Genomic DNA, 26,396 nt, shown 5'->3' on the forward strand with positions numbered 1-26,396 from the left:
TATTGACTATATTGGTACAGTACAAGGTGGACGGTGCAGATAATAGGATGAAAGGTAAGTGACTACTAGGTAATAACTAAACACCAATAAAATCCCACCAGCTCAAGTCTAGGGTATCAATCAACTCAATCCATCGCATCCAACACATTCGAATCATCACCCCCACTCTCCGTCTCCGCCACCAATATACCCACCAAACACTCCCCCAAGATCGCATCCCAGTTCACCCACGGATGGATCTCCATAAACAACTTCCCGGAGTCCTTGCCCACCCCGCGCAGTAGCTCCCCCTTCCCGCCCGGATGGAACGGCAGATACGGCGTGATGTTATACACCTTCCCCTGGTAGGACGTCCATGCGTCGGCTCCCTTACGGCCGTTCTGCGCCTTCAGCATCGACGGGGTCACCCGAATCAGTGTGGGCGGCAAGTTCGCCCCCCGCAGGTTGTTGTTCGGGTTCGCGGTCAGCGCCGCCCAGTCCAGCGGCGAGTACCCCGGCTGGAGAATGTGCTGCTTCTTTGATGAGGAGGACGGAGGCTTCGCGAGGAGTTTGGTCGGGGCGAGGGAGGAGGAGGAGCTGCTTGTGGGTGGTGCGCGCAGGGAGGAGGCGGCCGATGGCGGCGGCCGGAGGGCCCCCGCTGCCCCCGCGCCGGCGTTCGGGCGGGGAGGGTAGCGTCCTGCGGTCACGGAGGATGGGGATTGCTGCGGTTGTTGGGTGACTGTCGGACGGAGTCGGGGGAGGGGAGGCGGCGGCATGGAAGTGGTTTTGGCGGAGGAAGCTGCCGACGCGGTCCAGGATGGCGAGGAGGAGGAAGAGGGAGGGAGGATTTGTGGGACCGGGCGCGGGGGAGGAGGCATAAGGCTTCCATTGCTCTGGCTCGGTTTGGGATTGGGTTCGGCTGTTGGTGTTGCTCCTGTTGACAGAGGGGATAAGGGGTTCATCGGTCCATGGTTGCGGGTTTGCTCGTCGCGTGGAACGACTTTGGCTTCGGGCTCGTCCTCCAGGCGCAGGGAAGGGATCTCTAGAGAGGGAACGGTCGACGCAGACGCTTTAGGGGTGCTCTGATTGCTCTGGGAATCCTCCGTAGGGAGATCTGACTGAAGACGCTCTGCAGCGTCCTTGATGCTCTCAACGGAGGGAGGCCCCGCGGATGCCTTCTCTGGTGGCGGTTGAGGCTGAGGCGCCCACGTTGCAGGCGGATGTCGGTAAATCAGATAACATGCAGCCGCAATCAGCGTTGCGACTCCGACCCAGCCCATGCTAGGCAATCGTGACAATATGGTCAGCCGGGGGGGGGTGGGGGGACAACTGCGCAGACACAAAGGAATAAAATGCGGAGGAATGGCGAAAATGACGCCGAAACGCCGGCTATCGGCACGTGGTCCCTGCGGCCCCTGATCGCCGCCTGAGGAACCGATCCGCCGCCGCCGCCGCATCTCGCTCGACTACATCATTAATCATCGCTGTTTGATTCGTTACACCTACGAACGAACGAACGAACGAACGAATGAACGTATAGAGAGGAAAGTTGGTTGAGATCATAGCATTATTGATCACCTGCATACGTTGTCGCTGCGCATAAAGACACCATTTTGAGACACCACCGTTGCAAGTTTTGAAGACAACAGAAGCGTACGAAGGCAGCGACTCTTGGCTATCTAAAAGGCACAATGAGGACTCTCATCAATAAGTTTCTGAATAGAGGGAGAAAAGAGGATAAGGTCAACACTTAATCCCATCAGTTCAACTACCACCTCAACCAGGTTCCGAACTTGCCGGCGCCAAATACCACCACACCTGTATTGATGGGTTGGCCGCGTGTTGCTAAAGGAGCGAGACACCCAGTCTTGGAAGAATAGCTGTGAACCAACAGCTTCGTGCTACGATGAAAACTTAGATCCCCGAGTCTGGGCATTGTTTCGAAACGAACAGAGCCAGACAAATCAAGCGCATTGTCCGATGAATAGACAAAGCGGTCCGACCCTATTACCATGGTCGAGATGAACCAAGCCACTCTAGGGACCTACTGCCTACAATTTCAAGCTGCACGGACTGAAAATAGATACCATGGTATTGGATGTATGTACACTCGAAACAGAAGATAGAAGTTGGATGGTGTTCACCAATCAGTGAACCACACATGTTTGAAATCCCAACCCTGCCAACAGGAAACCATAAGGGGAATCTGAGAAAAAGGAAACAGAAATCAGAGGATTTAGGCGAAGTCGAGCTCGACAGTCAAACGGACAGCCTCCGCGTTGGAGTTGCCACCAATGCCATCAGCATCGGCAAGGCTGGCAGTGTAAGCGTTGATGACAGTGGCGAGGTTGTTACCGATGGTGGAGCACTCGGCACCGGTGTGATCGCAGATCTTCATACCCTGAACCTCCTGGCCAGCGTTTTGAGCCTGGATGGCAGATACGTCCCAGCCGGACCAGCCGTCGTTGCTGGTGTTACCGAAGTCAAACTCACCCCAGGTGCAGGAGTAACCGCCGTACTCATCAGTGGGGAGAGAGTCACCCTTGGCAGCACCCCAGCCACCCTGGGAGTCGGAGTCAAAAGCGACGTAGCGGGTCTCACCAGCCTTAATCTTGAAGTCCAGAGCCGAGTTGCCGTACCAGCCGTTCAGGCCACCGTCGGGACCGATCTTGTTCCAGAACTTGACGGTCCAGTCATCCGTCGAGCTGCCCTCGAAGCGGACGACGTACTGGTAAAGACAGGCCTTGTCCTCGCTGACCTCGATGATGTTGCTGCCCCAGGGGTTTCCGACGTTGCCGGTGTAGTAAATGGCATCGGTGGTGCGCTTGGCGTTGGACTTGGCACCGAAGCCAGAGCGAGAGTAGCTCGACGAGGTCGCAGACCAGGACTTGCAGGTGCCGTCGGCAGAAGAGACGACCGAGGCGGAGCTCGAAGAGGCAGCAGCGGTAGCAGAGGCAGCAGCGCTAACGACAGCGGTAGCAGAGGCAGCGACGTTAGCGCTCACCTCGACAGTGGCAGCAGCTTCAACGGTGGCGGCAACGGTGGCGGCAGCCTGGTTGGACTCGACGGTGGTCGTAGCAGAGCCAGACCAGTCGTTGACCCAGGACTCGAGGACACCGTCGATGACAGCGTAGACCTCGTCACCGACGTTGCGCTTCTCGTGGTGGTGGTGGCGGCGCTCATGGCCGTGCATGCGAGCAACAGAAGAACCAGCCGTCAAGGTGGTCAACAGGAGCAGGGAGTTCTTGATCTGCATTGCGAAGATCGATGATAGTAGACTTGATGTAGGTCTTTGCTACTTGGATATGAAAAGAGGAGCGGGAGGATGAGGAGGGTATCACTGATGTCTTAAGTTTGAATCAACAACAACAACAATCGAATCCAGGCACACAGGCAATTGAAAGAGTGATGGGGCAGTTCCAAGTGGATAAGGAGTGACAAGAGCAACACAAAATAATGGAGGCTCTCAACCTGAAACACGCAATCGACAAAGGAGTGTGGGATGCGAGCACCTGGGAAACGATGAGTGAGAAAGAAGAAAGGGAGAAGAAGGAGAGAAGGAGAAAGAGAGGGGGGAGGAGGAAGAATTAAATTCGAAAATGAAGACGAGCGAACATCGAGCCAGACCTTCAGCGTGCAATTGGGTGATGTTGGACCAGATGGAAGCAATTAAATGAAAAGGGGGGGCGGTTCCTGAACTAACGCTGTTCCTGGGCAGCCATTGGCGGTAAGCCCCACTACGACCGCGGTTCGAGGCTCGGATTTCCCTGGATTGGGCCTGTCGATCCGCTCGTATGATACTGGTTTACTTTACCGTGCCTGGTACCTTACATCTGGGGGTAAGTAGTTACGGAGTACCGCATGAGGATACATCTGAGAGTTGCTCAATCAACCATGCAAGGCCTGTACAGAGACAGAGCAGACACCTTTCTACATCGTGAGACCTCCACGATCCTGCTAACTATCTCTTGGACACGTCATAGATGAACTATCACACCGCGCTTTCACTCACACCCGTCATGGCGATTGATTAGATCTGGGGATGGCTTCCACCCACCTGAAGGAATGCTGCCCGATCTCAGGAATCCAGCCAGCAAGCCATCGCGCACTGCTTATCGATACGTCCATGCTGAAGATTCAAGAGTCACATTCTGCAGGTGCACTGCAGGTGCACTACATCTTCCTCATCGGCTCATCCCCTGCGATGCCCCATCTGCCCCTCACCTCTCTTCCTGCACTGCTGTAATCTCAATGGACCACGGCAAGCCCCACGAGGTTCACCGTTGGAAATCAGTCGGGCAACCAAGTGATGATGTCAATAACAACAATGTTATGGATACATCGCGGGGAAAGATTGATAGAGACGCCCATCGAGCAGGACTCATGGAATCCCAGAATACAGGAGGATTGGGTCACGGTGTATCCAGCTGACACATCCATCACCTATATACCACCTATTCAGTCCCATTGCAATCTGTTCATGCTCATTCAATATTCAACTACACAGTTGTTGGCATTTTCAAGCGAGTTGAGAGTCGGTGCGCCACGTCGTGTTGCTCCGTTGTGTTGCGGAGCCTACAGGGCGGGCTGTCTTTGTTACCGTTTGGTCGGTATTGTGACTGGCGTCAAGCTGCACACGAATGCCTTCAGGCCCAGGGCCCTTCAGGGACTTCAGGGTCTGTCGCCCCTTCCGTCCCTAGATGTCATCATTCAAGCCATCCGGCGCCAAAGGACCCTGGATAGCTCCCAAATCGAAATTGCCTGAAACGAGTTTTGCGGTGTGTGGCAGCTGCAGGAACAGCATCATGGCCAGCAGCGATGCAACAAACATAGGCAGAATATGACTTGAGCGCATCTTACCAGTACAAGGCTAACTGGCCATTGAAATTGAATTGGTCGAGCCCACTCACTGACCATGACTGAGTCCACCGCAATGTCAATCGCCACCAGCAAAGGTTGGCCCGTGAGAGTCTCGTGTACGAGACACCAATTTCAATGGTCGAAAACTCAGTTTATCCACCCTTTCTGTGTGACCGACGTCGGTCTGGATCAATTCTTCTTCCTACTGAATGAAAGTCCGTGCTTGCCGAGAATCTACAAAGGCCAGTAAATAAACAGTGATTCCTTGGGTGCTGGCAGATTGGGTGAGACGGAACCAGACTTGCCGAACTATGGATCAAATCCTCGGAACGGCGAGCCTTTTTTTTGTGGCGGTCTGAAAGTGACAGAATTGGAAGGTCTGCTAAAGTTGCCTTTTCCCCCCCTGATACCATGCTACACTTACTCCTTTTTGGACTTGGGGAACATCCAAATTTTTAGAGTGTTGCCTATCCGGTTTGAGATGATGCTATTCCTGTCAAGGAGAGCGACTCGTCAGCTTTTGTGCGATCTTCCCCCTCCATCCCGTGTCAGGTGACTCGGCGCTCGGAAGAACAAGGCACTGCCGGCTGCCGTCGGAAGACGAGCAACGTTTCCGCATGTTTACTGGGCTAGTTACAGTATCGTCTTTGCGTTCGAAATATGTCCAAGATATGTCAGCAATAGTCATCTCATGCTTATGTACAGTACTTATAGATACATCAACGCCACTAGTTAAACAAAATCTAGATACAGTAGTCGTGACAGGCATAGCTGAGAGGCGATAGTCTACTTCTGCAGCTCAACCCCGCCCTCAAAGGCAGCGCCTCCCGCTTCGGCGTCGACCTTCATGCTCTCGTCGAGCCCGCAGACACGGAAGAGCATTTGTGGAGTCATTTCCTTGCTCAAGCCTGGAATGCCATCCCTCTTTAGCTTTTCCATCGCCTCCTGCATCGCCTTATAAGCCGGACCGATTGCCGCGAAGGGGAAGATGATGATGCGGAATCCCATCTCCTTGGCCTCCTGCGCCGTGATGTCCGGGGTCGCTCCATGCTCGACCATGTTCAAGAGCAGTGGCCACCCGGCCAGATCCTGCACCACCTGTCGGGCCATTTCTTTGGAGGTAATGCCCTCGAGGAAGCCTACATCTGCCCCGGCGTCGCGCGCCGCCCGCAGTCGCGCCACACTCTCTTCGTAGCCGCGAACTTGCAGAGCATCGGTCCGTGCAATCACCACGATGTCGCTACCGATCCGCTGGCGGGCCTGCACGGCGGCGCGAATCCGCGTCACATAGGTATCCTGGTCCACGAGAATCTTGCCCCCGAGATGGCCGCAGCGTTTCGTCTGAACCTGATCCTCGATGTGGAAAGCGGCAACTCCGGAACGCGAGTATTGCTCGGTCGTGCGGGCGACCATGATGGGGCCGCCGTATCCCGTGTCTGCGTCGGCAATGACCGGCGTGGTGGGGCAAAGGTTGGAGATCATTTCGGCATTGGCGCGCATGTCGTTGAGGGTGCAAATGCCCAGATCCGCATGGCCGTGGACGGATGCGGCTGTACCGGCACCTGTCTACAGGTGTTTGTTAGCATAATCGGGCTGTTGCCGGACAGATTCGCGTTGCCACTTACCATATACAGGGCACTGAATCCCGCGCCGAGAGCAATACGGGCGGAGAATCCATCATACACACCGGGAGCGACGATGAAAGCTTCGGGGTTCGCAAGAGCCTGTCGCAAGCTGGTGGCTGCTGTTACCATAGGCATGATGAATGCTTGGTGGTTGTAGTATTGCAGTAGAAAGAAAGACGATGACGTCGGCACCTAAAGTTCCGTTTCAAACGGCGACGGTGCTGGCTTTATAGGGGGTTGATCCATTGCCCGGATGGCCATGTTGCCTCACCGATACTCGTCTCGAGCCACAATTATTCCCCTGGACCCATAATTCTTCACGGAAAACGTAGACTTCTAGAAAAAATGCCACAGCGGTTGAACCGACATCGGCGGGGTTAGGTAAGCCCTCGGCCAAGTCTCGGATTCCAAAATCAGAGGCGGAAGGCGAATTCTCGGCAGATACTACCAGTCAGCCCACGAAAAAAACAACTTCCAGGCGATCATGCAGCAGGTAGCGAAAGGTGTATATTCAAAGTATGCCAACCGTAGCTTCGGTTCGGGTCGGGCGGGGAATGTTGAAGACTTTCAGTCCATCCTCCAGACTCATGGCGAAATCATCTCCGGGCTGCTGAGCAGATGATGATAAGTTAGCGGTCTTTTTCTGCCGCAGTTCGACCCCAGCTCCGCTCCGCTTCTCTTCCTTTTCCTTCTCTTCGCCGCATGCAATTCGCCTCTACTTTCTCTTGGGCGCAAGAATGATCTGAAAGCACTTGTCTGTCTATATTGATAAAAACACCTTTTTCCCTCCATCCGAGTGCCTCTCGACAATCATCTCCATGGCCCGCTCCGCCATCGTGCAAGAGTACGCTCCTCCGACCTCCGCTCCCACGCTTTCCGTTGATCGCAAAGTCACCCAGGAACGCCAACAAAATGGCGTCACTCGACCCCAAGGTTACCGCGTCTCCTGGCATGCGAACCCCGCGGTTGAGCTGCACCACTTCGGTCAATCACATCCGATGAAGCCCTGGCGGCTCACCTTGACCAAACAGCTGGTGATGGCCTACGGCATGCACCATGCGATGGACCTATATCTGGCGCGCCGAGCCACGTACGAGGAGATGGAGGAGTTCCACACATCCGACTATCTCGACTTCCTCCGTCAAGTGAATCCGGGTGATATGGAGAACTCAGAACAGAGCGAGAACATTGCGCGCTTCAACTTTGGCGACGACTGCCCGATCTTCGACGGGCTGTACAATTACTGCTCGCTCTACGCTGGCGGCACCATTGACGCGGCCCGCAAACTGTGCAACAACCAGTCTGAGATTGCGATCAACTGGTCGGGCGGACTCCATCACGCAAAGAAATCCGAGGCCAGCGGGTTTTGCTATGTGAACGACATCGTGCTCGGGATTCTGCAGCTCCTCCGCCTCCATCCGCGCGTCATGTACATCGACATCGACGTCCACCACGGCGACGGCGTCGAGCAGGCGTTCTGGTCCACTGACCGAGTTTTGACTGTCTCTTTTCATAAATACGACAAGGACAACTTCTTCCCCGGCACCGGCGCGCTCGACAGCACGGGCCCGACCCACCCGCTCAACCCGGGGGCGCACCACTCGGTCAATGTTCCCCTCCACGACGGCATCGACGACGAGTCCTACATCCGGCTCTTCCGCGACGTGATTGGCTCGTGCGTGGACGTCTACCGGCCGGGGGCCATCGTGCTCCAGTGCGGCGCTGACTCGTTGGGCTGTGACCGGCTCGGCTGCTTCAACCTTAACGTCTCCGCGCACGGCGCCTGCGTCGCCTTCGTCAAGACTTTCGGGCTGCCGCTGCTGGTCGTCGGCGGCGGCGGCTACACGCCGCGCAACGTCTCCCGTGCCTGGGCCCACGAGACCTCGATCCTGCTCGACGCCCAGGACGTCATCGACCCCAACATTCCCGAGACCGTCACCTTCCGCAACCACTTCGGTCCGGACTTCTCGCTCTTCCCCCCGCTCTCTGAGATGCGCAAGCTCGAGAACAAGAATCCCCGGCCCTACCTGGCCGGCCTTCTGCAGTCCATCCGCGAGCAGCTACGCTACATCGAGGGCGCCCCCAGCGTGCAGATGAGCTTCATTCCCCCAGACATCCTCGGGCTCCGTGAGGATACCGAGAAGGAGATTGAGGAGGAAACGGCGTTGATGGAGGAGGAGCGCGAGGACCGTGCCGGCGGAGGCAGTCTGGGGAAAGCCAGTCGGCGGCGGGAGTTGGAACGGGCTGCGGGGCAACGCGGGGAGTTGTATTAGTTCTTGCCTGGATTGTTAAGTTTACACCTTTTTGTTTTTTTTTTCTTCTTCCCTGTGGTGCTTTTTTTTTTGGAGTTAACGGTGGAGTTTTGCGGTTGGGTTAAGGATAAAACGGCGTCTGTGGGGTTTCGATTACTGATTGGGGGCGGGTCAATTGGCCATAATACAGCATGTGTAGGGCAAATAGGTTGTGATATCCTGTTGTCGTGATGTCTTGTATGATAACCGTTTTGGTCGGAGTGGAGCTTGGAGGATTGACCTAACCTAGACTTGAGGGTGGAATTGATTCTTTCCATCTATGATTGACTATTACAAGCTATTGTGAAAAGCCGAATGAGGTAGTATGAGGGATAGTGTGTGAAGACTTTCAAAGGATATTAGGCAGATGGATCATGTCAACCATTTCCAGATTAAGAATATAAAAGCCCATGTCTCATTCAAACCAAGCTCTTAATCACCGCATCCGCCTTTTACTTCACTCCACTTACAACCACGCCAACGTCCACAAAGCCGGCAAATGCGGCCATTTTTCCTGCCACGCCGCCAAGATCTCAGGGACGCGCTCATCGAAATTCCGCCTCGCCTCACCGTGCCCATTCTCCCACCCTTCCATCCCCGAAGCAGCAGCAGCACCACCACCCGGCGCAGCAGCAGCAGTAGCAGCAGCGCGCCGCCGCTCCTGTCTCGCCGCCTCATTCAACCAATTCGCCAACTCCAGAATCGCCTTCCCGCCGACCAGGGCCTCCTCATGGTTATCCTTGATGTCGACATTGAAGACATGCACGGGGCGGTTGAGCGGGGCGCCCTTCGCCATGAGGTCGTCGACGACGGCGTCCCAGCAGCGCTCCTCGCAGGTGATAATGACATCGACGACGCCGCCCTCGGTGCCCAGCGCGCCCTTGTCGCCCTTGGCGACGTGGTCGACGCGTGGCACCCCCGGCACCCAGTCCTGGAACCGCTCCGGCCCCCATTTGAGGTTCCGGTTGCGGTCCAGCATGTTCAGCAGCCCGTTGTACCGGTACAGCCGCTCGTCCTTCGCCTGCAGCTCCTCGTACATCTGCGTGTAGCTCGTCGTGTTGAAGTGGTAGATGTTGGGCTGGTGCACTGTCGGCCCCGGTAGGCGCACCAGGGACCCCGTCCCGAAGGAGATTACCGGGAACGGGGAGGGGGTGGCGGTTGAGAGGCGGAGGTGCGCTTCCATTGAGCGGTTTTGGTTCGAGGCGCATACCGTGCAGAAGCGGAGTTTGTAGTTGTCCGTCTCGGTTTCGGGGGAGGTGGTGGTTGGGTTGGTGGGGGTTGCGGTGGTAGTGTCAGTGGAGGAGGTGGTAGAAGTCATGGTGGTAGTGGTGGTAGTGGTAGTATCCCCGCGCGGGCTGGGGTGCAACTCTGGTAGTGTGGTGCTCGAGGAGCGCATTGGTGCTTGTACGTCTTGCTGCACTTGTTGCACTGGTTGGTGTTGCTCCAGGGGTGGAGGAGGTGGGGGCGGTGGTGTGGCGGTCGACGCAGTGCCTGCACTGGTACTTGTGGAGGATACTAGTCGGGGGTCGTAGGCCATGATGGGCAGGCAGGAAAGTAGATGATAGAGAGATTGAAGGATAGGTAGGTAGGTGGAGGAAGAGATGTAGAGGTATCTTATGAGGGGCTAGCCTATCTGGTCCAAGTGGGTCCACGGGGGAATTTTTGCTTTTACGCGTGCTTGAGTCTTTCGAATTGCTGTTCTGCTCTCTGTACTGAGGATTATTATTGTTGTTGTTGTTGTTGTTGCTTCGTTCTGTCGGGCTGATCAGGGAGGCTGGAAGACGTTTTCACTAGAACCTTGTAGTAATGTCTACTGCTGGTTAGAATCTGACGGACAATCAAGATGATAACCAATGACAAGATAAAAAGCAGAATCAGATAAAAAAATGCGTATAAAAGGTTTGTCCGCATAATGTGCTCGGACAGCTCCAATAAAGATAAACTCATCATGCTGCTGCTGCGCAATGGTGGGCAATGAAAGGGGAAACAATGTCATAAACAAACTCAGGAAAGCATACCTCAAGATGGCCTCTCATTATTTGTGGCTCATTTACGCAAGAATCTACTGGTGCTGATAGCAGTCGCTGTGAAAAAACATCAAGGGCCGCAGCCCTGCAGAAATGCGAATGGAAGAAAGTTTGCCTGGACGGGGAGCTTTCGACGCGCCCGCTTTTGTGGTCATGTGCGCTGACTCAGCAAACTGATTGCCGCTAGCCGTTTCTGGACAGCTTCTCGGCCGTCCATTGTGTTGTTGATCTTCTCGCAGCATTAAGTTATTACATTACAAGCAGCACTTTGTGCACGCAACAATGCTATGCTGTCTGTCATCTTCGATAGTCAGTCCTTCATGCGGCCTGCTATGCGCCCTTTGATTTGACCAGTATACGTATATCGCCTGCAGCAAGGGATGCAAAAGACCCAGTCAAAAGTCGAGATACTGCTCCCCAAAACTCCCTTCTGGTCATCTGGCCCGCAGCTTTCTATGTCATGCTGCACCATCCCGAAGGAGCCTCTGGGGAGAAGATCACAGGGGCGAAATGATGGTGATGGAACCATGCGCTTAAGGGTTGACGACGGTGGCTCACATTCGAGAGACCTTCACGGCTAACGCCGACCGAGCCCAGCAGGGCCCTCCGAACCAGGGCTATAGAACGGTCGATTATAGACGTCAACGGGACAAAGCCCATACTACTCCTGCTATGAAGTTCAGATCTAAAACATCTTTGGACTGTCCTTGCAGTCACCCCCACCCCGCCAAGCCTGTCGCCCCTCTTGTTTACAGGGTGCAGCCAGCCAGCAGTAAAGCACAGCCAGCCGGAAGAGATGCAGAAACTCGCCCACAGGCGACGAGGCCGGGAGATCTCACGAAGATATCTGAGTACCCCGGACATGACCAGAGACCACAAGTGGATTAGCAGGACCCTCTTGGACCTGGAGGCAAAAGAGTATAAATTGTAGCCTTGAGGCAAGCAAGGCAGACGATCAACGTCATCCGAGGCACCACATCCGCCCCTCTCTCACTTAGACGAATTCATTTAAAGAGTGTAGATTCTTCACCGGTCCTTCCGACTGATCCACCAATCTCCCTGTTATCCCAGTCTTACATATACCCTCGAGACCGCTTCGTTTGACCTGATTGTGGTTGTGGCGCAGAAGCTCCCTCTACTCTAGCCGAATTGCTCCAATTTAAATTAAGTCGGCCGGTGCTTGAAACCAGACGAAAAAGGCTGTCAAGAACGAACACGAGCAGGAAAGAGGTAAAAGGGCCCCAACGTGACAATTTCGTGATAGTTCTTCACTGCCCGAGCTTTTGTCTTTTCCTTCTACTCTCTTGGCTGTCATCCTCCTTTTATAGCTCTCCTGTGGATAGGAGATACCAAAATACACATCTCGCCCCCAAACATGACAATCACCATCCCTCATATCCGACATCGTTCGTCGGTGGCTAGTCCTACCAGTAAGTATGAGCAGTAGTGGTGGTTGTGATTATTTTGTTGCTGCCGTGGCTTTGAACCCGGAGGTTTGAGATCCCCTCCTTCTCTGCCTCCCCACGTCATATTTTCTCCTCTTCCTCCTCCCCTCCTCCCATTCTCCTCCTCCACTGCTTCCTCTACTCCCCTTTTTTTCCAACCCCCCAAGTGCCACACTACTTTCCTTTCGACTTTACTGCTCCCGTGTACTGCCATTATGTCTGCTGACTGGGGGTCTTTCTTCCACTCAGGCAGCAGGTCATCCCATGAGGAGCCTAAGCCTGAAAATGTGAGCGGGGATGATGAGATTGTCGAGCCTGAGCAGGGCAACGGTAAGTATTGATCTGCTCCTCTCCCTGCGTCTGTGGATTCAGCAGACCTGGAATTTTCTGAAATAAGTTCCGTCCTCGCGGTGCTGACGGGCCTTGCTAGTCCTCTCCCACATCATCTCGCAGCTCCGACCGGGTGCTGATCTCAGCCGGGTTGTCCTGCCTACCTTCATCCTCGAGCCACGATCTATGTTGGAGCGCATCACAAAGTAGGTAGGAGCCATATCTGCCGCGAAACTCCGGTCGCTGACTTGTTCGTTCTTCAAATCAGTTTCATGGCACATCCCGAGACCCTGCTACCTATGCCCGATATCGATGACCCCCTCGAGCGTTTCGTCTCCGTGGTCAAGTTCTACCTGAGCGGATGGCACATCAAACCACCGTATGTCCTTCCACTCTGCACATCCTTTATTTCCAGCGCTGCCGGGCCCCGCTGACCTCTTCCGCAGCGGTGTGAAGAAGCCGCTGAACCCGATCCTGGGCGAGACCTACACCTGCTACTGGGACTATCCCGATGGAACCCGCGGATACTATATTTCAGAACAGACTTCACACCACCCTCCCAAGTCGAGCTACTTCTTCATGGCACCTGAACACCACATCCGCATTGACGGTACCCTCAAGCCCCGCAGCAAGTTCCTCGGTAACTCGGCCGCCAGTCTGATGGAAGGAATCGCAATCCTGCGCTTTATGAACCGTGGTCAAAATAAGGAGAAGGGCGAACGATAGTAGGTGATCCTTTAGAGTTTGGGGCGGGGCCAATCTTTCTAACGAATATCAGCATCTTGACGCAACCCAACATGTACGCTCGCGGCATTTTGTTTGGAAAGATGAAGTACGAGCTTGGCGACCACAGCTATGTGCGATGCCCAGAGAACAACTTTGTTGCCGATATCGAGTTCAAGACCAAGGGTTACTTCTCTGGTACCTACAACGCCATTGGTGGAACTATCAAGAACGAGAAGACGGGTGAGGTCTACTATGAGCTGTCCGGACTCTGGAACGGTGAGATGCACATTAAGGATGTGCATGTATGTTAATCCAACCCTGCCTCGCTTGAATTGTCATTCTAATGGAAGCAGACTCATAAGAAGGAGCTTCTCTTCGACGCGACCCACGCCAAGCACACTCCCCCCTTGACTCGCCCTCTTGAGCAACAAGGCGAGCGCGAGTCCCAACGGTTATGGCACAGCACCGTCAAGGCCATCATCGCCCGCAACCACGAGGCGGCCACGGAGGAGAAGACCAAGATCGAGGATCGTCAACGCGAGGAGGCAGCCAGGCGGGTGGACGAAAATGTCGAGTGGCACCCCCGACTCTTCCGCCGGGTGCAAGGCGGGCCCAACGGCCCCGACGAGGGCGAAGAAGACTTAGATTGGATCATCAACGCATATGTGTAAGTCGCCAGGCCTGTCGCATGTCCCGTCCGACTTGAACGAAGCTAATCGGCTCAGTGACGCGCATGACCCTGAACTTGCGGCCAAGCAGATTCTCGCTATCGCGCCCATTCTCGACGGTCAACCCGAATCTTCCGAATACCAGATTCCCCCGCACAAGTCGCAAGAGCCGGAGCCGGAGCTTGTGTCCACTGATGAGGCGAACGGCGAGGCGCTTGTTCCGGAACAGCCAAAGCCCCAGATTGTGGAAGCCGTCGAGCGCAAAGATTCGCGCACAAACGACATCGACTCCTACGTGGATGCAAAGGAGAACTGAGGGGCGAGTAGTTGTCAGCGATTCTGGTTGGAAGCTCACGAGCACTCGAGCATGGCTGATCGCAATGCAAAAGCCGCGCGCTCTCACGCACAGAAATTGGCAGCGAAAGAGAAGAGGAGGTGGTAGGGCAAGTCGGCTGTGTTGTGGATCTTGCTACCAAAGTACCTGCACAACAGCCTATACTTATGGTTTCAACACCGGCTTGCAGGACGAACTTACCCCTTCGGCGTCAAATCATACTGGATACCCGATTGAATTTTATAGTAAGGATCAGACATTTTTAAGAAAAGTTTTTTCAACAGGACAAGAGGGGTGGGGCAATGACTGAACGGAACATTAGGCATGGAAACAAAACAGTTTTCCTTGATGACTGTATGTGGATAAATACCATTGTTTCGCACACATCTGGGGTGATGGGAAGGGTGAAAGGAATGGAGCAGCGATTAGTTTTCACTTTCAGCCTTAACCATACATAGACTCTAGTTCACTGGACATGAATAATATAATAGTTTCGATATCACTGCCTGCATTCATGTAGCTAAGTGGTGAAGGAATGGTGTATCGTCGTGTTGTGTCACTTTGAAAATTGACTTCCACAAAATGCTCACAATAATAATCCAATCCAACCCTGGGTGCAATGCGCCCAAGCGCCATTCGTAGTACATATAATCCAAGCCTAGAAATGCAGAAGAAACCATCTAGCAAGCAACTTCCAAAGAAGAAACTTCCAAGCCCCGAGAGGTAAGTAAATCACAAACTTCGCCCCTCCACCTTCACCTTTACCTTCCTCTCCTCCTCTTCCCGTTTGGAAAGCTCCTTTACATTTCCCCTCTTCTTCTTCTCCTCCTCCTCCTCCTCCTCCGCCTCCCGCTTGTACAGCTCTTCCATCTTTTCTTTTCCCTTCCCCTCCCCTTGGCAAAGCTCCTCCCTCCGCCTCGTATACCACCTCTCCAAGCACGCCCGTCGCTCCTCCTGCGTCATCCCTTCAACCACCAGGGCGAAGTCCGTGGCATTAGCGAACCCAAATCCTCTCGCCATACTACAGAACTGCCGTTTCATGACCTCCTGCGGCGGGTGAAATCTGTAGCGGATGTGGTGGTGATATTGGGACTGGGATTGCGATTGCGGTTGCGAGTTGTTGCTGGTGGCAGCGATGAACACCTGCTTGTCGAGGGCGCGGTGGTCGTCGGCGGTGAGTTGGGCGCGGCGGCTGAGGCGTTCCTCGATTTTGGAGGAGCCGATGACTTCGTTGTTGAGGTGGGTGTATTCGACGCCGGCGTTGGCGAGGATGGCTTGGATCGGGTCGTGGCGGGTTGGGGTTTGGTTGGGGGTGGTTGCGTGATCGCTGTTGGGATCGACGTGGGTGTTTTTGTTGTCCGTCGTGGTGGTGGTGGTAGTTGCACGGGTCTCGCCGCGGATCATGGCGGCGAGTTTGTTCATGACGGCGTCGGTGGTGTCGTCTGCATTTTCCCGGGGGTGGGTGGTGGTGTCATCGAAAGCATCCGAGGCCGGCGGGGTCAGGTCGATGTCCATGACTTGGACGCCGGCTTTGCTTTCGGCGACGTTGGTCTTGTTGACGATCTCGCGGAGCACGATGTTGTCGGTGCGGTAGGCGAAGAGGTTGTCCATCCCGAAGATCTCGCCCTTCTTGTCCTTGTTCTCCTGGACGCCCTTGAAGTACCGCCGTTCCGAGCTGGCGTTGTACCCGATGTTGGCCTGCTGCTGCTTGTAGATCTGGCGCGCGTAGACGATCTCCTCGATGGTGCCCACCGAGATCAGGCGGAAGACCTCGACGTCGCGCGACTGGCCGATGCGATAGGCGCGGTCCTGCGCCTGCAGGTCGTGCGACGGGTTCCAGTTGGGGTCGACAATCACCACTTTGTTGGCCGAGGTGATGTTGAGGCCCACGCCGCCGGAGCGCGTGGAGATCAGGAAGACGAACTGCCGCGGGTCCGAGTTGAACTCGTCGACCACCTTCGTGCGGTCCTCGTAGCTCATCGAGCCGTCCAGATAGCTCACGTTGTAGCTGGTGTAATGGAAGAGCATCTGCAGCATCTTGAGGAGGCGCACGCTGTGGCTGAAGACAAGCACCTTGTCGCCGCTGGCGTGCCACCATTTCAGCAGCTGGCGCAGCACTTTCCACTTGCCGCAGAACTCTGGATTGGCAAAGTTGACAATCGAGTCGCGTGACCGGTAAAGTTTCTCCCACTGGTCGGGCACAGCCAGCTCGAGCATCTCCTTATCCTTCTCTTGTTTCTCTGCGGGGTCGCCGCCCTGCGGGATCAGGATCGCGAGATGGTTGCTGAGCTTTTGGAGCACAGCGATGGCCGGGAAAACATAGCTTTGCCATTTGATTCCAGAAGGGAGCAGCTGACGGCAACACCAGCCGGACTTCCTTCCGGAGCCGCAGTGGCAAGGGTCCGTGGACGTCTGGATGTAGGTGACGATGTCACTCCCCAAGATGTTCTCGTAGGCTTCCGCCTGAGTCTCAGTCAGTGGACAGAAGACGACCCGGTCGACTTTCTTCGGCAACTGGTCAGCGATCAAAGTCTTCATGCGACGGAGGAAGAACTGCGGCAGGAGGTTCTCCACCAGCTTCTTGGCCGTGGTGCGGGCCTTGCGAAGCTCGTAGACAGTGGCGTCGTGCGACTGTCCAAGCTTGAGAGGTTCTGATATCGTCTTCTTCCAGGTGGTGACAGGGCCCAGTTTGCCCGGGTTGCACCAATTCAGGAGCGTCCAAAGCTCCTCGTACTTGTTCTGGATCGCTGTCCCGGTGAGGCCAATGCGACAGAGCGCGTTGACCATGTTCATCGCTTTGGTCGTTTCCGACTTGCGCTCCTTGATGATATGGCACTCGTCCGCGATGACGCAGTCCCAATCCACCATGTTCACGGCATCCTTGTTGTGCAGATAGGTGCTATAAGTGGTGATCAGGATTTCAATCCGGCCTGACCTTGCCGCTTGGAGCGCGAGCTCCTTGTTGTCACCGTGGTAAGCATCGACCGACCACCAACCCCAGCGGGCAAGCTCCGACATCCAATTCCTGATCAACGTCCCCGGACAAACGACAAGAGTGCGCGGATACCAACAGTTCTGCCCACTGCGGCGCATTTTCCTCATGCGCTTCGCGTCTCGTTCGTCGCCTGTTTTCCCATACGCTGCCGTAAGAAACGCAATGACCTGCACGGTCTTTCCCAGACCCATGTCATCCCCCAGAATCCCGCCCTTCTGATACACGAACAATTCATGTAGAAAGGCGGCCCCGTCCACCTGATACTGGCGCAGCCACTGCGCAATCGGGGCGGGAATCAGCCCCAGAGAGTAGGGCAGCGTGATATCCGCATACTGGTTGCACGGTCTCAGGTGCTCAAAGCGCGGCTTTTCGTGCAGGAATTCCAGCCGCTCGTCGTCCGAGAATTCGATCTCGTCGTAGTTGGGCGGCAGCTTCAGCCCCGACGCCTTGAGATGTTCCGCCCGGCGGTCGAACTGTTGCCGACGCCTCTGCAAGTAGTCCGGGAGGGTGTATTCCATCAGCTCATCTTCGGAAGAATATACCGCGCCATCTTCTCTCACGGGCCGCCTTGGCTGGGTCTTTGCGTTCTGTTTGGGGAGTCGGCCGACGAAGGTGTTGGTGGGGGTTTCGAGCTTGAGAGGCTTTTTGGCCCTGCTCTTCTGCGCACTTGTGGGCTGCCGCTTACGCTTGAGGGACTTCCGGTTCTTGAACTCTTCGTAGGCGGCCGCGCCCTCGTTGAAGGATGCATCGTTGCTATCGCTGTCACTAGCGAGATTTACGACGGGCGTTAGGATTTCAGGAGGCGAGGATGGCTGCTTGATCGAAGTCCGGGTGTTCGCCGGTGGACGGGAGGGATACACGCTTGGGGTAGAGACATGGCCTATAGTTCAGAGTTGAGACAGATGCCAGCGGCATTCCGACCAATTTGCGGGGACTTACGAGGGGAGACAGGCCCTGCAGAGGGGGCCGGGGTGTCGAGGTCGTCGTCATCGGTACCGACTGTAGTGGCATCTGAGTCCCCTAACTCCCAGCCTGAGCCCATATTGAGGCCGACTGGCGGGTTGTGTGAGCTGTTGGCGACATGAAAGTGAGGGATGGCGGAGGGTGGATGGAGGAGATGCGGAGAGACGCGACTCGATGAGAGGCAGTCTTCCCGATAGGGCAACAAGCTGATCAAAATCCAGATTAATTCGGCGCCGAAAAGTCAACCTCCGCAACTGCATTTGGTCCATTTCTCCCCCTCCAATACCCCTGCGCACCCTTCAATCTCACTCTTTCGGACACTCTTTCTTGCAAGAGTCGGACTGCTGCACAAGTCGCGTTCAATTCTGTCTTCATTTTCCCGTACGTGCTGCCACAAAAGTCGGATTTCACGTGGTGCGGGGAGCAAAATCGGATTCCTTGACCGCATTCCATCCTCTCCGCTGCGGCAACCCAGCAGAAAGAATTGCAGCATTCAGCGCACATTACCATCCAAGATGCCTCTCGATACCTCTACAACATACCCTCTCACCAAGCTACGCCTGGATGGCCGTCGCTGGAACGAGCTGCGGCTCCTGCAGGCGCAGATCTCTACCAACCCCGCCAGTTCCGGCTCTTCATATCTCGCCATGGGCAACACGGCCATCATCTGCTCGGTCCATGGACCAGCGGAGGGACGTCGAGGCGATGCGACAGGCGGATCTGCGGGCTCTGCCGGGGCGATCGTGGAGGTGGATGTGAACGTTGCAGGGTTTGCGGGAGTGGACCGTAAACGCAGGGCAGGTGGCAGTGACAAGTACGGATGACATCTCCGGCATACAGCAGGGAGGCGCTTTTCTTTCCGTCCGCGACATGCTAACATTTGCTCCTCTTTTTGTCTTTTTGCGCAGGCAATCTTCTCGCATCGGCACCATACTACGCTCCGCTTTCCAGTCGCACCTCCACACCTACCTCTACCCGCACAGCACGATCAGCATCCACGTTTCCGTCCTGTCGGCGGACGGCTCTCTCCTGGCGGCGGCCGTCAATGCATGTACCCTGGCGCTCGTGGATGCCGGAATCCCCATGCCGGGCCTCCTGTGTGCGTGCACGGCAGGCATGAGCGGCAGTGCTTCGACGCCCCGCGACCCCAACAACGACGAGCTGGATCCGCTGCTGGACCTGTCCCTGCCGGAGGAGCAGGAGTTGCCGTTCCTCACGGTGGGCACTACGACGACTGTGCCGGTGGGCGAGGCGGCAATGATCAACGATGACGAGGACGAGATGAAGGTGTCGATGTTGACGATGGACTCCAAGGTGCACTGCACGTATGTGGAGACCATGCTGGCGGTGGGCATTGACGGGTGCAAGCAAATTCGGGAGATCCTGGAGGGGGTGATCAAGAAGTCTGCTCGTCGGTGATTGTTCTTGTCGAGTCGTCAGTGATTGGTTTAATTGATAAGCATGGCAGGCGAAATTTTGTATATACCCCGTGAATGAACGCCTGGGCTGAGGGTCGTCTAATCTGCTTGTGATTTAATTAACCCCTTTCTTTTGCATGCGAAATATCTCCTAGATCTTGGGACGGGCTACGGAGTACTCTCTCTACTCTAGTTGACAAGCTACCTAGTCAGCCAGGCGTGCATACTATGCTCATTTCTGCGCGCACTTCCCCCTAAACATTGATCTGATATCGAGCCGCATCACTCATATTCATATCGAACAACCCATGACTCCCTTAGGCGAACCACGGACTTCATGCTCACATCCCACAGCCATGGCCATGTTCATGTCCATATCCATGGGCTCATCAAGCTGCAATCTCCTCTCCCATTCATCTCCACCGTCGTATCAACCCCAACTTGCCCTCAAAGGCTTCCTCCCCTCAACCTGGCTGGCGCATCTGCTGTATAGTGCATCAAGTAAATATACGCCCCAAAACATGTTACACTACTATTCCAGCATTATACCAGCATCTACCAAGACTGAGTAACAGCACTATACCACTACAACAGCAATACTATACCACCACTTCACTTTACCACTAAAACAGCACGCAGGAATAACCAGCATATATGCACAACACAATGCAAGCATAATTCAACCGGCAGTGCAGCCCGTGTTGTAAGTAGTCGGAACCGGCGAACCAGCCTCCGGTGACTACCCCGCCATCCAAGCGGGGTCGACTCGGGTTTTTTCGCCACGACTCGCGGATGACGAGTTGTCTGATTCCATCATGGCGTAACATCCCCCACCTTCAGCAGCTCAGGGAACTACAAACTAGGTTTGATACACTTACTCTTATGTAGAACATCTACCAGTAGCATATCGAGTTCAATATGAACACTCTTAGCTTACAGCACACCATTAAGGAGTAAAATGACGAGATACTAGTATCGAGAGAGTAGAGAGAAAAGAAACAGAAAGAGTCCTATTTGTCCACCTTCGTTCCTTGCGTCATCCCCCTAACACAAGTTTTCGCTCTTTAAATTGGCTAAAAAAAAAAAACTGCTTACAGCTCACCGCAGGCAACGATCTTAGGCTTGATGTTGGAGCGGACAGCACCGGAGCTGCTGCCGAGAGCCTCGACCTCCTTGACGACCTTCATGGACTCCTCATCGGCAACCTCGCCGAAGACGACGTGCTTGCCATCAAGCCAAGAGGTGACAACGGTGGTGATGAAGAACTGGGAGCCGTTGCTGTTGGATGGAGATTAGCCGCGGTTACTTGTCGGTTTGAACATGCCCAAGTAAAACTTACGTGTTGGGACCAGCGTTGGCCATGGAGAGGATACCGGGCTTGGTGTGCTTGTGGATGAAGTTCTCATCGGCGAACTTCTCACCGTAGATGGAGCGACCACCGGTACCCTAGAGATGATTGTGTTAGTCAAGAGCCTCGTCACAAGCGGTCAAAAGGAACTTACGTTGTGGCGGGTGAAGTCACCACCCTGGAGCATGAACTGGGGGATGATACGGTGGAAGGTAGAGCCCAGGTAACCCTGACCCTCAGGAGCCTTGCAGAGCTCACGGAAGTTGCGGGCAGTCTTGGGGACGTCCTTCTCGTAGAGGTTGAAGACGACCCGGCCGGTCTTGGCTGGAGAGTCGAAAAAGGCATGTCAGTTTGAAATTCCTTTGCCATTGAAGTAGTGAATCCAGAGAGGAAGATTGCAGCAGATCACAACCTGCTGTCGACCCATCAACGAACACAGAAGATGGTAACCGAAGGATACTCTTCTCTTCTTTTCTATGTCCCGCTGTTCCTCTCACCAGGCAGCAGCAGCAGCAGCGGCAGCAGCAGCAGCAGCAGTTGAGGCAAAAATCAAAAACCAGGAGAATGATGACTTACGGGCGCTGGAGCCCACAGGGGCGTACTGGATGTCGAAGTAGGCCTTGGTGTTTCCGGACATGGCTGCGGATGATTGATGGAAAGAACGAAGAGAGAGGAAAGAAGGGGAGTTGCAATTGGGGATGGAGAAGAGGGGACGAGAAGCGAAGGACGAGCAAGGTGGGGTTATTGTTGACCTCAGGCTTCGGGAGAACATTGTTGCTGGAGGGGCAATCCGCACTATACCGCTTCGGGGTCAGCTCGGTTGGTGTCGTGCATTTGGTTGCATCTTCCGTCCGTCCACAACCACCACCTGTGCAGGTTTGCCGCTTGGTCATTCGTGGAGCCTCAGGCTGCCAACAGCACTACTGGAGTCCCCCGGGGCTGGGCGAGACTGGGAGCTGCTGCGCTGGTCAGCAGCCCCCAACCTTCTTCCATCCCCTTCCATGGCGAGGCGTGCCTTCTCACCCTCATCAAATCGCACGGTTTGATAGCTTCCATCTCGCTCAGGCAGCCACTCACCAACCAACAGCCCATCTCAATGAACCAGGGGAGAGGTGTACTTACAAGAATTCAGATTACAGGACGATTAAGGATGGTGCAATGGCTGCTGGCGTGGAGAGGAAAGGGAAATCAAGCTCAAGGGAAAGATACCGGACCGGCGAAGAAATTATTCCACTCTGACCAAAAGAGTATGGCGCTCGATTAAGTAATGCAAGCTTAGCTCCAGCTCTCCAACCCCCAACCGCCAACCTCTGGGTTGACGCACCCGGGAGTCCTCGGGATACACATCATCCACGTGACCGGCCGCCTTGACTACATCACATAGCTAGTTGTACATACACAGCAACCCATGGCGTACTCGAAAGAAACCCATTCCTGTTATCAAAATGTTTTTTGGGAAGGATATAAACGTGTTAAGTGTTGTTCAACTCTAGGAGTACAAGTCTAGCCAGAAGACTTAGAAGACTGATGTAGTATCTCCAAAGATCAGCCTTCTTATGCATGATGCAGCAGAGGATCAACAAGGCCGTAGCAGGCGAACAGAAGATGAAAAAAGGAAAAGGAAACATCGCTAATAGAGGAAAGTAGTATGGCACAGAAGTAAGAAAAAAGGTAGTTCGTCGAAGGGAAGCTGGTCCCCGCAACCAAGAAAATGAAGAATAGTCATAACCTCCTCCAGGTATCAACGTCTCATTCCGCATGGTTACTCATTGTCATGCACAATATATGCAGAAAGACACTGCCATCAGTAGCAGTGCAAATATAATCATCTCTCGGGTGACGGCGAAAGATGAACAGAAGTGGTGGAGAAAATATGTAGGAGAAGTGAAAAAAAAAAAAGATACAAAATGCCTTGTCATCAACATTGTAGGGTAGTGAAAGGAATTGTCGCACTAAGAGAACGAGATCTGAACTGGATCAACTCATCCTCCTCGCCCGACTACCGAAAGTCGTCTTCCTCCTCATCCAGGTCATGAGGGTCTAACCGGTGGACAAGCTCTTTGGTCTCCCGAGCAATCTCGAATGCGATGGGCGGAAGCTTGTTGGTAATTGCGCGCAGCTCGGTGAGATCAGACACCTCTTCACCCTCAGCTGCGGTTCTCGTCAACCGGTCCCGGTGATGTTGCAAGGTTTCGATGATGGGGCTGGCACGTTCCCGCACGGCGAGATTCACTTCAGGACTATTGATATAGTGCTGCGTGGATGACGTGACCTGCGATACAACAGAGGAGATGGCAGAAATATGGGTGCTGATAGTGTTGAGAGCTTGTTCAGCACGAATGCTAGCAACAAGAGCCTGGATCGACTGGACAAGTCCGTCCGTTTGGTCCTCGAGATAGTACTATATTTCAGGTTAGAACCAGGTTTACGCAATCGTAACGGATGGACTGACCTTGAGTTCATGAAGCTCGTGATCCGCGGACTGGACAGGATACATCGTGTGCATTCCCGCATTCATTCCAGGCGAGGTGAGATCGTGCTCGGCAGGAGGACTCATGGCGCTGTAAATGGAGTCGTTGCGGCTGAGCCGGCCCTGGCTCGGCGCCACACTGAAGTAGTGAGGGGACTTCATCTGGGCGACTTGTGCTTCGTCGTCCCCCGCGTCGTTCAACTCGTCTGCTGGAGTAGGGCGAATCTTCACAATGCGGATAAGCCCAATGACCGCAGAAGACAGGTGCGAAGCAGCAGCATCCAGCAGAGAAAGTGGAGAGAGTCCCGCAGAGCTAGCAAAGTTCTTGGTCGCAGTAATCATGTTGTTTGCTGTAGCAGATACCTTGCGCGTGGCCTTGGTACTCAGCGCTGAAAGCTCCTCGTTGCTATCTTTACGCAAGTCCACATCATGCAAGATATGGCGGACCGCAACAACGACTGCTTTGATCTGTTGCATGACCAGCTGGCAATTGTCCTCCCGCGCAATACGCAGCAGTTCGTCGATGGAGATCTGAAACTTGGTCACATGCACGTCCATAATGACGCCCGTCTCGTGAGTGAACTCGTTCTCTTGGGCTACGCTCGCGGCATCTGGTCGCAAGTCCGAGATGCCAATGGATGAGGTGCGCTGTCTGAGCTGAGTCTTCGCTTTGGCGTACCGTGCCTTCCATTGCTTGACCTCCTCTTCCAGTCGATGGACCTCCGTCGTCAGCCGCTCTTCCTGCTCCCATTTGGTATGGCTCTGTTCTGACAAAGCCCTCATCTCGACCAGGAACCCTGCTGCCTCCCTCCGGACCTCTTCGGTCACCTTTTGTTGTTCTAGCAGCTCCGTCTGCAAGCTTTGATGCTTGATTTCAAGGTTGCTGAATTTGGCCTGCAGCTCAGCATCACCCGTGCTCTGCCGCGAGACCTGGTCAATCTGACTGCGTAATTCCATCTCCATAGCCTGCTGTTCAGTCCGGACTTTCTCGAGTTCCTGCTGAAGGGAGTTGTTCAGGTCTTCGGCCTGCGTGATCTTGCTCTCCAGCTCCGTTTTCACATCCTCCCACTCTTGACGCTCCGTGAGACTGATCTGTTCCGCCTTATTAGTTAAGTCTCGCTGCACAACGCCCTGAAAAGTAACCTACCTGCGATTTATCCTGTTCTTCCTGATACTTCGAAAGCTCCGCATCTTTCGACTTGACCAACTCCTCGAGCATGCCCACTTTGCTCTCATCTTCTTGGTAATGTGAGATTTCCTGATCTCTCAGCTTGAGAAGTTCCTCAAGCTTTGTGACCTTTTCCTGGAGGAAGGAGACCTGCGACTGTGTTTCTGCGAGCATTTTCCGGTCCCCATCACCTAGAGTCGTTCCCGTCCCACGCCTGCTGTTAAGCACCACATCCAAAGCGAACGCATCACTGCGCGCATCGTAGTCATCCTCCGTACCCGCTGCGTCATCGTCATCCTCCACCATGGTACTTTTATTAGGAACGATCGTATTGCTCTGGAACGACTTCGCCGTCGGACCATCTCCGTTCATGCCCGGCGGGGGGCCGCCTAAGGAACCCTGGCGCGGAGGGTAACGCATAGGACTGGCAGGCGGCATTCCTCCTGGCGGATAACGCGGCGGTCCCCGATTCTGCGAATTGCGGCCCCCTGGGCCTGGCGGCGGGAACCCATTGGGCGGGAAGCCGGTGGGAGTAGGAGGAGGGCGGCCGCGGAAGCTCGGGGCGGGACTGACAGCCCGACTGGCATCTCGGGCTGGGAATTGTGGGAACCGGCGCTCCAACTCGGTGTACACGTCCGTCGCAAGATCCCGGAACCGTTGGTGTTGCAGCGAGGCCAATTTCTTCCGTGCCTGGTTGCGCTTTTCGTGGAACTCTTTTCGCGGAGGGAGGAATGGAGGAACATCGGGACGTGGGGGTCGGGCGGGCGATGGCATCGCCTGCTGCCGTCGGAGCAGTTCATCGTAGACATCGGTACTCAGCTCGTGGAACTGAGTGGGCGAGAGTCGCAAGAGCTTGTCCCGGGCCTTGTTCGACTTGCTATTCAGACGATCCTCCCGGTACGGGCCCTGGAGAAACCGGCGCAGCGCGACGTAGTGCTGACCCAAGATCTCCTCCAGTCGCTTCTGACGTTTGGCGCGGTCGGGCAAGGTTCCATCGCTCGATCGCGCAGCCACTGAGCTCGGCGGAGACGGGTTGCCAGCATCGCTCACTGGACCCGGGGCGCCATTGGGGATTCCCTCCAGAGTGGACGACCCGCTGGGGACACCTGATGTTGGGGGAGTCGCGAGGTTGCTGCGTGTCGAGTGAGTCGGGGAAAAGGGCGGGTCGGTCTTGTTGTATTGGTTAATCCCGGACCAGTCACTCCCATCCACGGAGACAGGCGACATGGTCCCTGAGGGGCCGTTCATAGGTAAGAGTGGTGTTTGGTTACTGAGGCGGCTCCAGCAGACCGGGGTGGTAACTATGCATGCGAGGAAGTGCGACGGGCGGAAGCGGCACCCAGGCCATCGACCAGGCTTCGATGAGAGGTATAGAAGAGAATAGAGTGAGGGTTATGGGAATGGAGAGATTGTCGCTTATGGCGATATCAGAAACAAGAGCCTATGGCAGACTCTTGTCTTGTCAAGCTTGAAGGGGGATTATTCGAAAGAGTTCCGAAGAGCGACAAAAGGAGAGTCAAAGGCAAGCCGGTAGTTACGGGGGGTGGGAAGTGGGAAGGAAAGTAGTTTCTCAGCCGACTCGGCACGGACACCAATAACGGAGAAGAGACAGGCCAGCGAGATGAAGTAAACAGGTCGGATAGGGATCAGATTAAAGCCGGGCAAATTCAAGCCACCGGGGGGGGAAAAAAAAGAAAAAAAAGAAAAGGAAGAGAAAAGAAAAGCAGTAGCCACCAGGAAGGAGGAGCC

The 26,396-nt window shown here is 54.8% G+C and overlaps 10 protein-coding genes across 10 annotated transcripts; 3 read left to right on the top strand and 7 right to left on the bottom strand.

Annotated features, from left to right (window-relative positions):
- Positions 1-58: 58 nt before the first annotated feature.
- Positions 59-1,313, bottom strand: BP01DRAFT_353413 (cytochrome b5-like heme/steroid binding domain-containing protein). The gene has a single exon (XM_025574176.1). It carries the CDS (start codon positions 1,257-1,259, stop codon positions 126-128), a length of 1,134 nt encoding a protein of 377 aa, XP_025435070.1. The 5' UTR covers positions 1,260-1,313; the 3' UTR covers positions 59-125.
- A 737-nt stretch (positions 1,314-2,050) lies between these two features.
- Positions 2,051-3,610, bottom strand: aspf4 (allergen Asp F4). Its single transcript, XM_025574177.1, has one exon. The coding sequence runs from the start codon at positions 3,233-3,235 to the stop codon at positions 2,216-2,218; it is 1,020 nt and encodes a 339-aa protein (XP_025435071.1). The 5' UTR covers positions 3,236-3,610; the 3' UTR covers positions 2,051-2,215.
- A 1,900-nt stretch (positions 3,611-5,510) lies between these two features.
- BP01DRAFT_353416 (isocitrate lyase/PEP mutase family protein) lies at positions 5,511-6,769 on the bottom strand. The gene is made up of 2 exons (XM_025574178.1): positions 6,465-6,769; positions 5,511-6,405 (listed from the first exon to the last, which is right to left on the bottom strand). The coding sequence occupies exons 1-2, from the start codon at positions 6,597-6,599 to the stop codon at positions 5,626-5,628; spliced, it is 915 nt and encodes a 304-aa protein (XP_025435072.1). The 5' UTR covers positions 6,600-6,769; the 3' UTR covers positions 5,511-5,625.
- A 38-nt stretch (positions 6,770-6,807) lies between these two features.
- Positions 6,808-9,027, top strand: hosA (histone deacetylase HOS2). The gene has a single exon (XM_025570395.1). It carries the CDS (start codon positions 7,283-7,285, stop codon positions 8,735-8,737), a length of 1,455 nt encoding a protein of 484 aa, XP_025435073.1. The 5' UTR covers positions 6,808-7,282; the 3' UTR covers positions 8,738-9,027.
- A 194-nt stretch (positions 9,028-9,221) lies between these two features.
- On the bottom strand, positions 9,222-10,292 carry ssuA (RNA polymerase II subunit A C-terminal domain phosphatase; the record flags this gene model as incomplete). The annotated part of the gene is made up of 2 exons (XM_025571537.1): positions 9,222-9,995; positions 10,176-10,292. 2 exons carry the CDS (start codon positions 10,290-10,292, stop codon positions 9,222-9,224), a joined length of 891 nt encoding a protein of 296 aa, XP_025435074.1.
- A 2,150-nt stretch (positions 10,293-12,442) lies between these two features.
- Positions 12,443-14,267, top strand: BP01DRAFT_362799 (OSBP family protein; the record flags this gene model as incomplete). Its single annotated transcript, XM_025576239.1, has 7 exons — positions 12,443-12,557; positions 12,658-12,763; positions 12,826-12,936; positions 13,004-13,282; positions 13,336-13,585; positions 13,637-13,950; positions 14,009-14,267. 7 exons carry the CDS (start codon positions 12,443-12,445, stop codon positions 14,265-14,267), a joined length of 1,434 nt encoding a protein of 477 aa, XP_025435075.1.
- A 563-nt stretch (positions 14,268-14,830) lies between these two features.
- BP01DRAFT_333455 (putative DNA excision repair protein (Rad26L)) lies at positions 14,831-18,368 on the bottom strand. Its single transcript, XM_025573126.1, has 2 exons — positions 18,220-18,368; positions 14,831-18,160 (listed from the first exon to the last, which is right to left on the bottom strand). Exons 1-2 carry the CDS (start codon positions 18,320-18,322, stop codon positions 15,018-15,020), a joined length of 3,246 nt encoding a protein of 1,081 aa, XP_025435076.1. The 5' UTR covers positions 18,323-18,368; the 3' UTR covers positions 14,831-15,017.
- Positions 18,369-18,497: 129 nt separating this feature from the next.
- BP01DRAFT_353421 (exosome non-catalytic core subunit SKI6) lies at positions 18,498-19,885 on the top strand. The gene is made up of 2 exons (XM_025574179.1): positions 18,498-19,057; positions 19,152-19,885. The coding sequence occupies exons 1-2, from the start codon at positions 18,759-18,761 to the stop codon at positions 19,660-19,662; spliced, it is 810 nt and encodes a 269-aa protein (XP_025435077.1). The 5' UTR covers positions 18,498-18,758; the 3' UTR covers positions 19,663-19,885.
- Positions 19,886-20,474: 589 nt separating this feature from the next.
- cyp4 (peptidyl-prolyl cis-trans isomerase) lies at positions 20,475-22,173 on the bottom strand (the record flags this gene model as incomplete). The annotated part of the gene is made up of 6 exons (XM_025579479.1): positions 21,586-22,173; positions 21,164-21,333; positions 21,001-21,107; positions 20,757-20,939; positions 20,606-20,630; positions 20,475-20,513 (listed from the first exon to the last, which is right to left on the bottom strand). The coding sequence occupies exons 1-6, from the start codon at positions 21,779-21,781 to the stop codon at positions 20,475-20,477; spliced, it is 720 nt and encodes a 239-aa protein (XP_025435078.1). The 5' UTR covers positions 21,782-22,173.
- An 835-nt stretch (positions 22,174-23,008) lies between these two features.
- Positions 23,009-25,895, bottom strand: BP01DRAFT_371268 (putative cell polarity protein; the record flags this gene model as incomplete). The annotated part of the gene is made up of 3 exons (XM_025576658.1): positions 23,009-23,410; positions 23,462-24,571; positions 24,627-25,895. 3 exons carry the CDS (start codon positions 25,893-25,895, stop codon positions 23,009-23,011), a joined length of 2,781 nt encoding a protein of 926 aa, XP_025435079.1.
- Between the last annotated feature and the right edge of the window lie 501 nt (positions 25,896-26,396).

Source organism: Aspergillus saccharolyticus, assembly GCF_003184585.1.
Source record: "Aspergillus saccharolyticus JOP 1030-1 unplaced genomic scaffold BP01scaffold_3, whole genome shotgun sequence".
NCBI lineage: Eukaryota > Fungi > Ascomycota > Eurotiomycetes > Eurotiales > Aspergillaceae > Aspergillus > Aspergillus saccharolyticus.

Coding starts and splice junctions, on each gene's coding strand:
- hosA (XM_025570395.1), top strand. CDS start 7,283: ATGGCCCGCTCCGCCATCGTGCAAGAGTACGCTCCTCCGACCTCCGCT.
- BP01DRAFT_353413 (XM_025574176.1), bottom strand. CDS start 1,259: ATGGGCTGGGTCGGAGTCGCAACGCTGATTGCGGCTGCATGTTATCTG.
- BP01DRAFT_353421 (XM_025574179.1), top strand. CDS start 18,759: ATGCCTCTCGATACCTCTACAACATACCCTCTCACCAAGCTACGCCTG. Junction 19,058..19,151: donor AGGGCAGGTGGCAGTGACAA/GTACGGATGACA, acceptor CTTTTTGCGCAG/GCAATCTTCTCGCATCGGCA.
- BP01DRAFT_333455 (XM_025573126.1), bottom strand. CDS start 18,322: ATGGGCTCAGGCTGGGAGTTAGGGGACTCAGATGCCACTACAGTCGGT. Junction 18,161..18,219: donor TGCAGGGCCTGTCTCCCCTC/GTAAGTCCCCGC, acceptor TCTGAACTATAG/GCCATGTCTCTACCCCAAGC.
- aspf4 (XM_025574177.1), bottom strand. CDS start 3,235: ATGCAGATCAAGAACTCCCTGCTCCTGTTGACCACCTTGACGGCTGGT.
- BP01DRAFT_353416 (XM_025574178.1), bottom strand. CDS start 6,599: ATGCCTATGGTAACAGCAGCCACCAGCTTGCGACAGGCTCTTGCGAAC. Junction 6,406..6,464: donor GATTCAGTGCCCTGTATATG/GTAAGTGGCAAC, acceptor AAACACCTGTAG/ACAGGTGCCGGTACAGCCGC.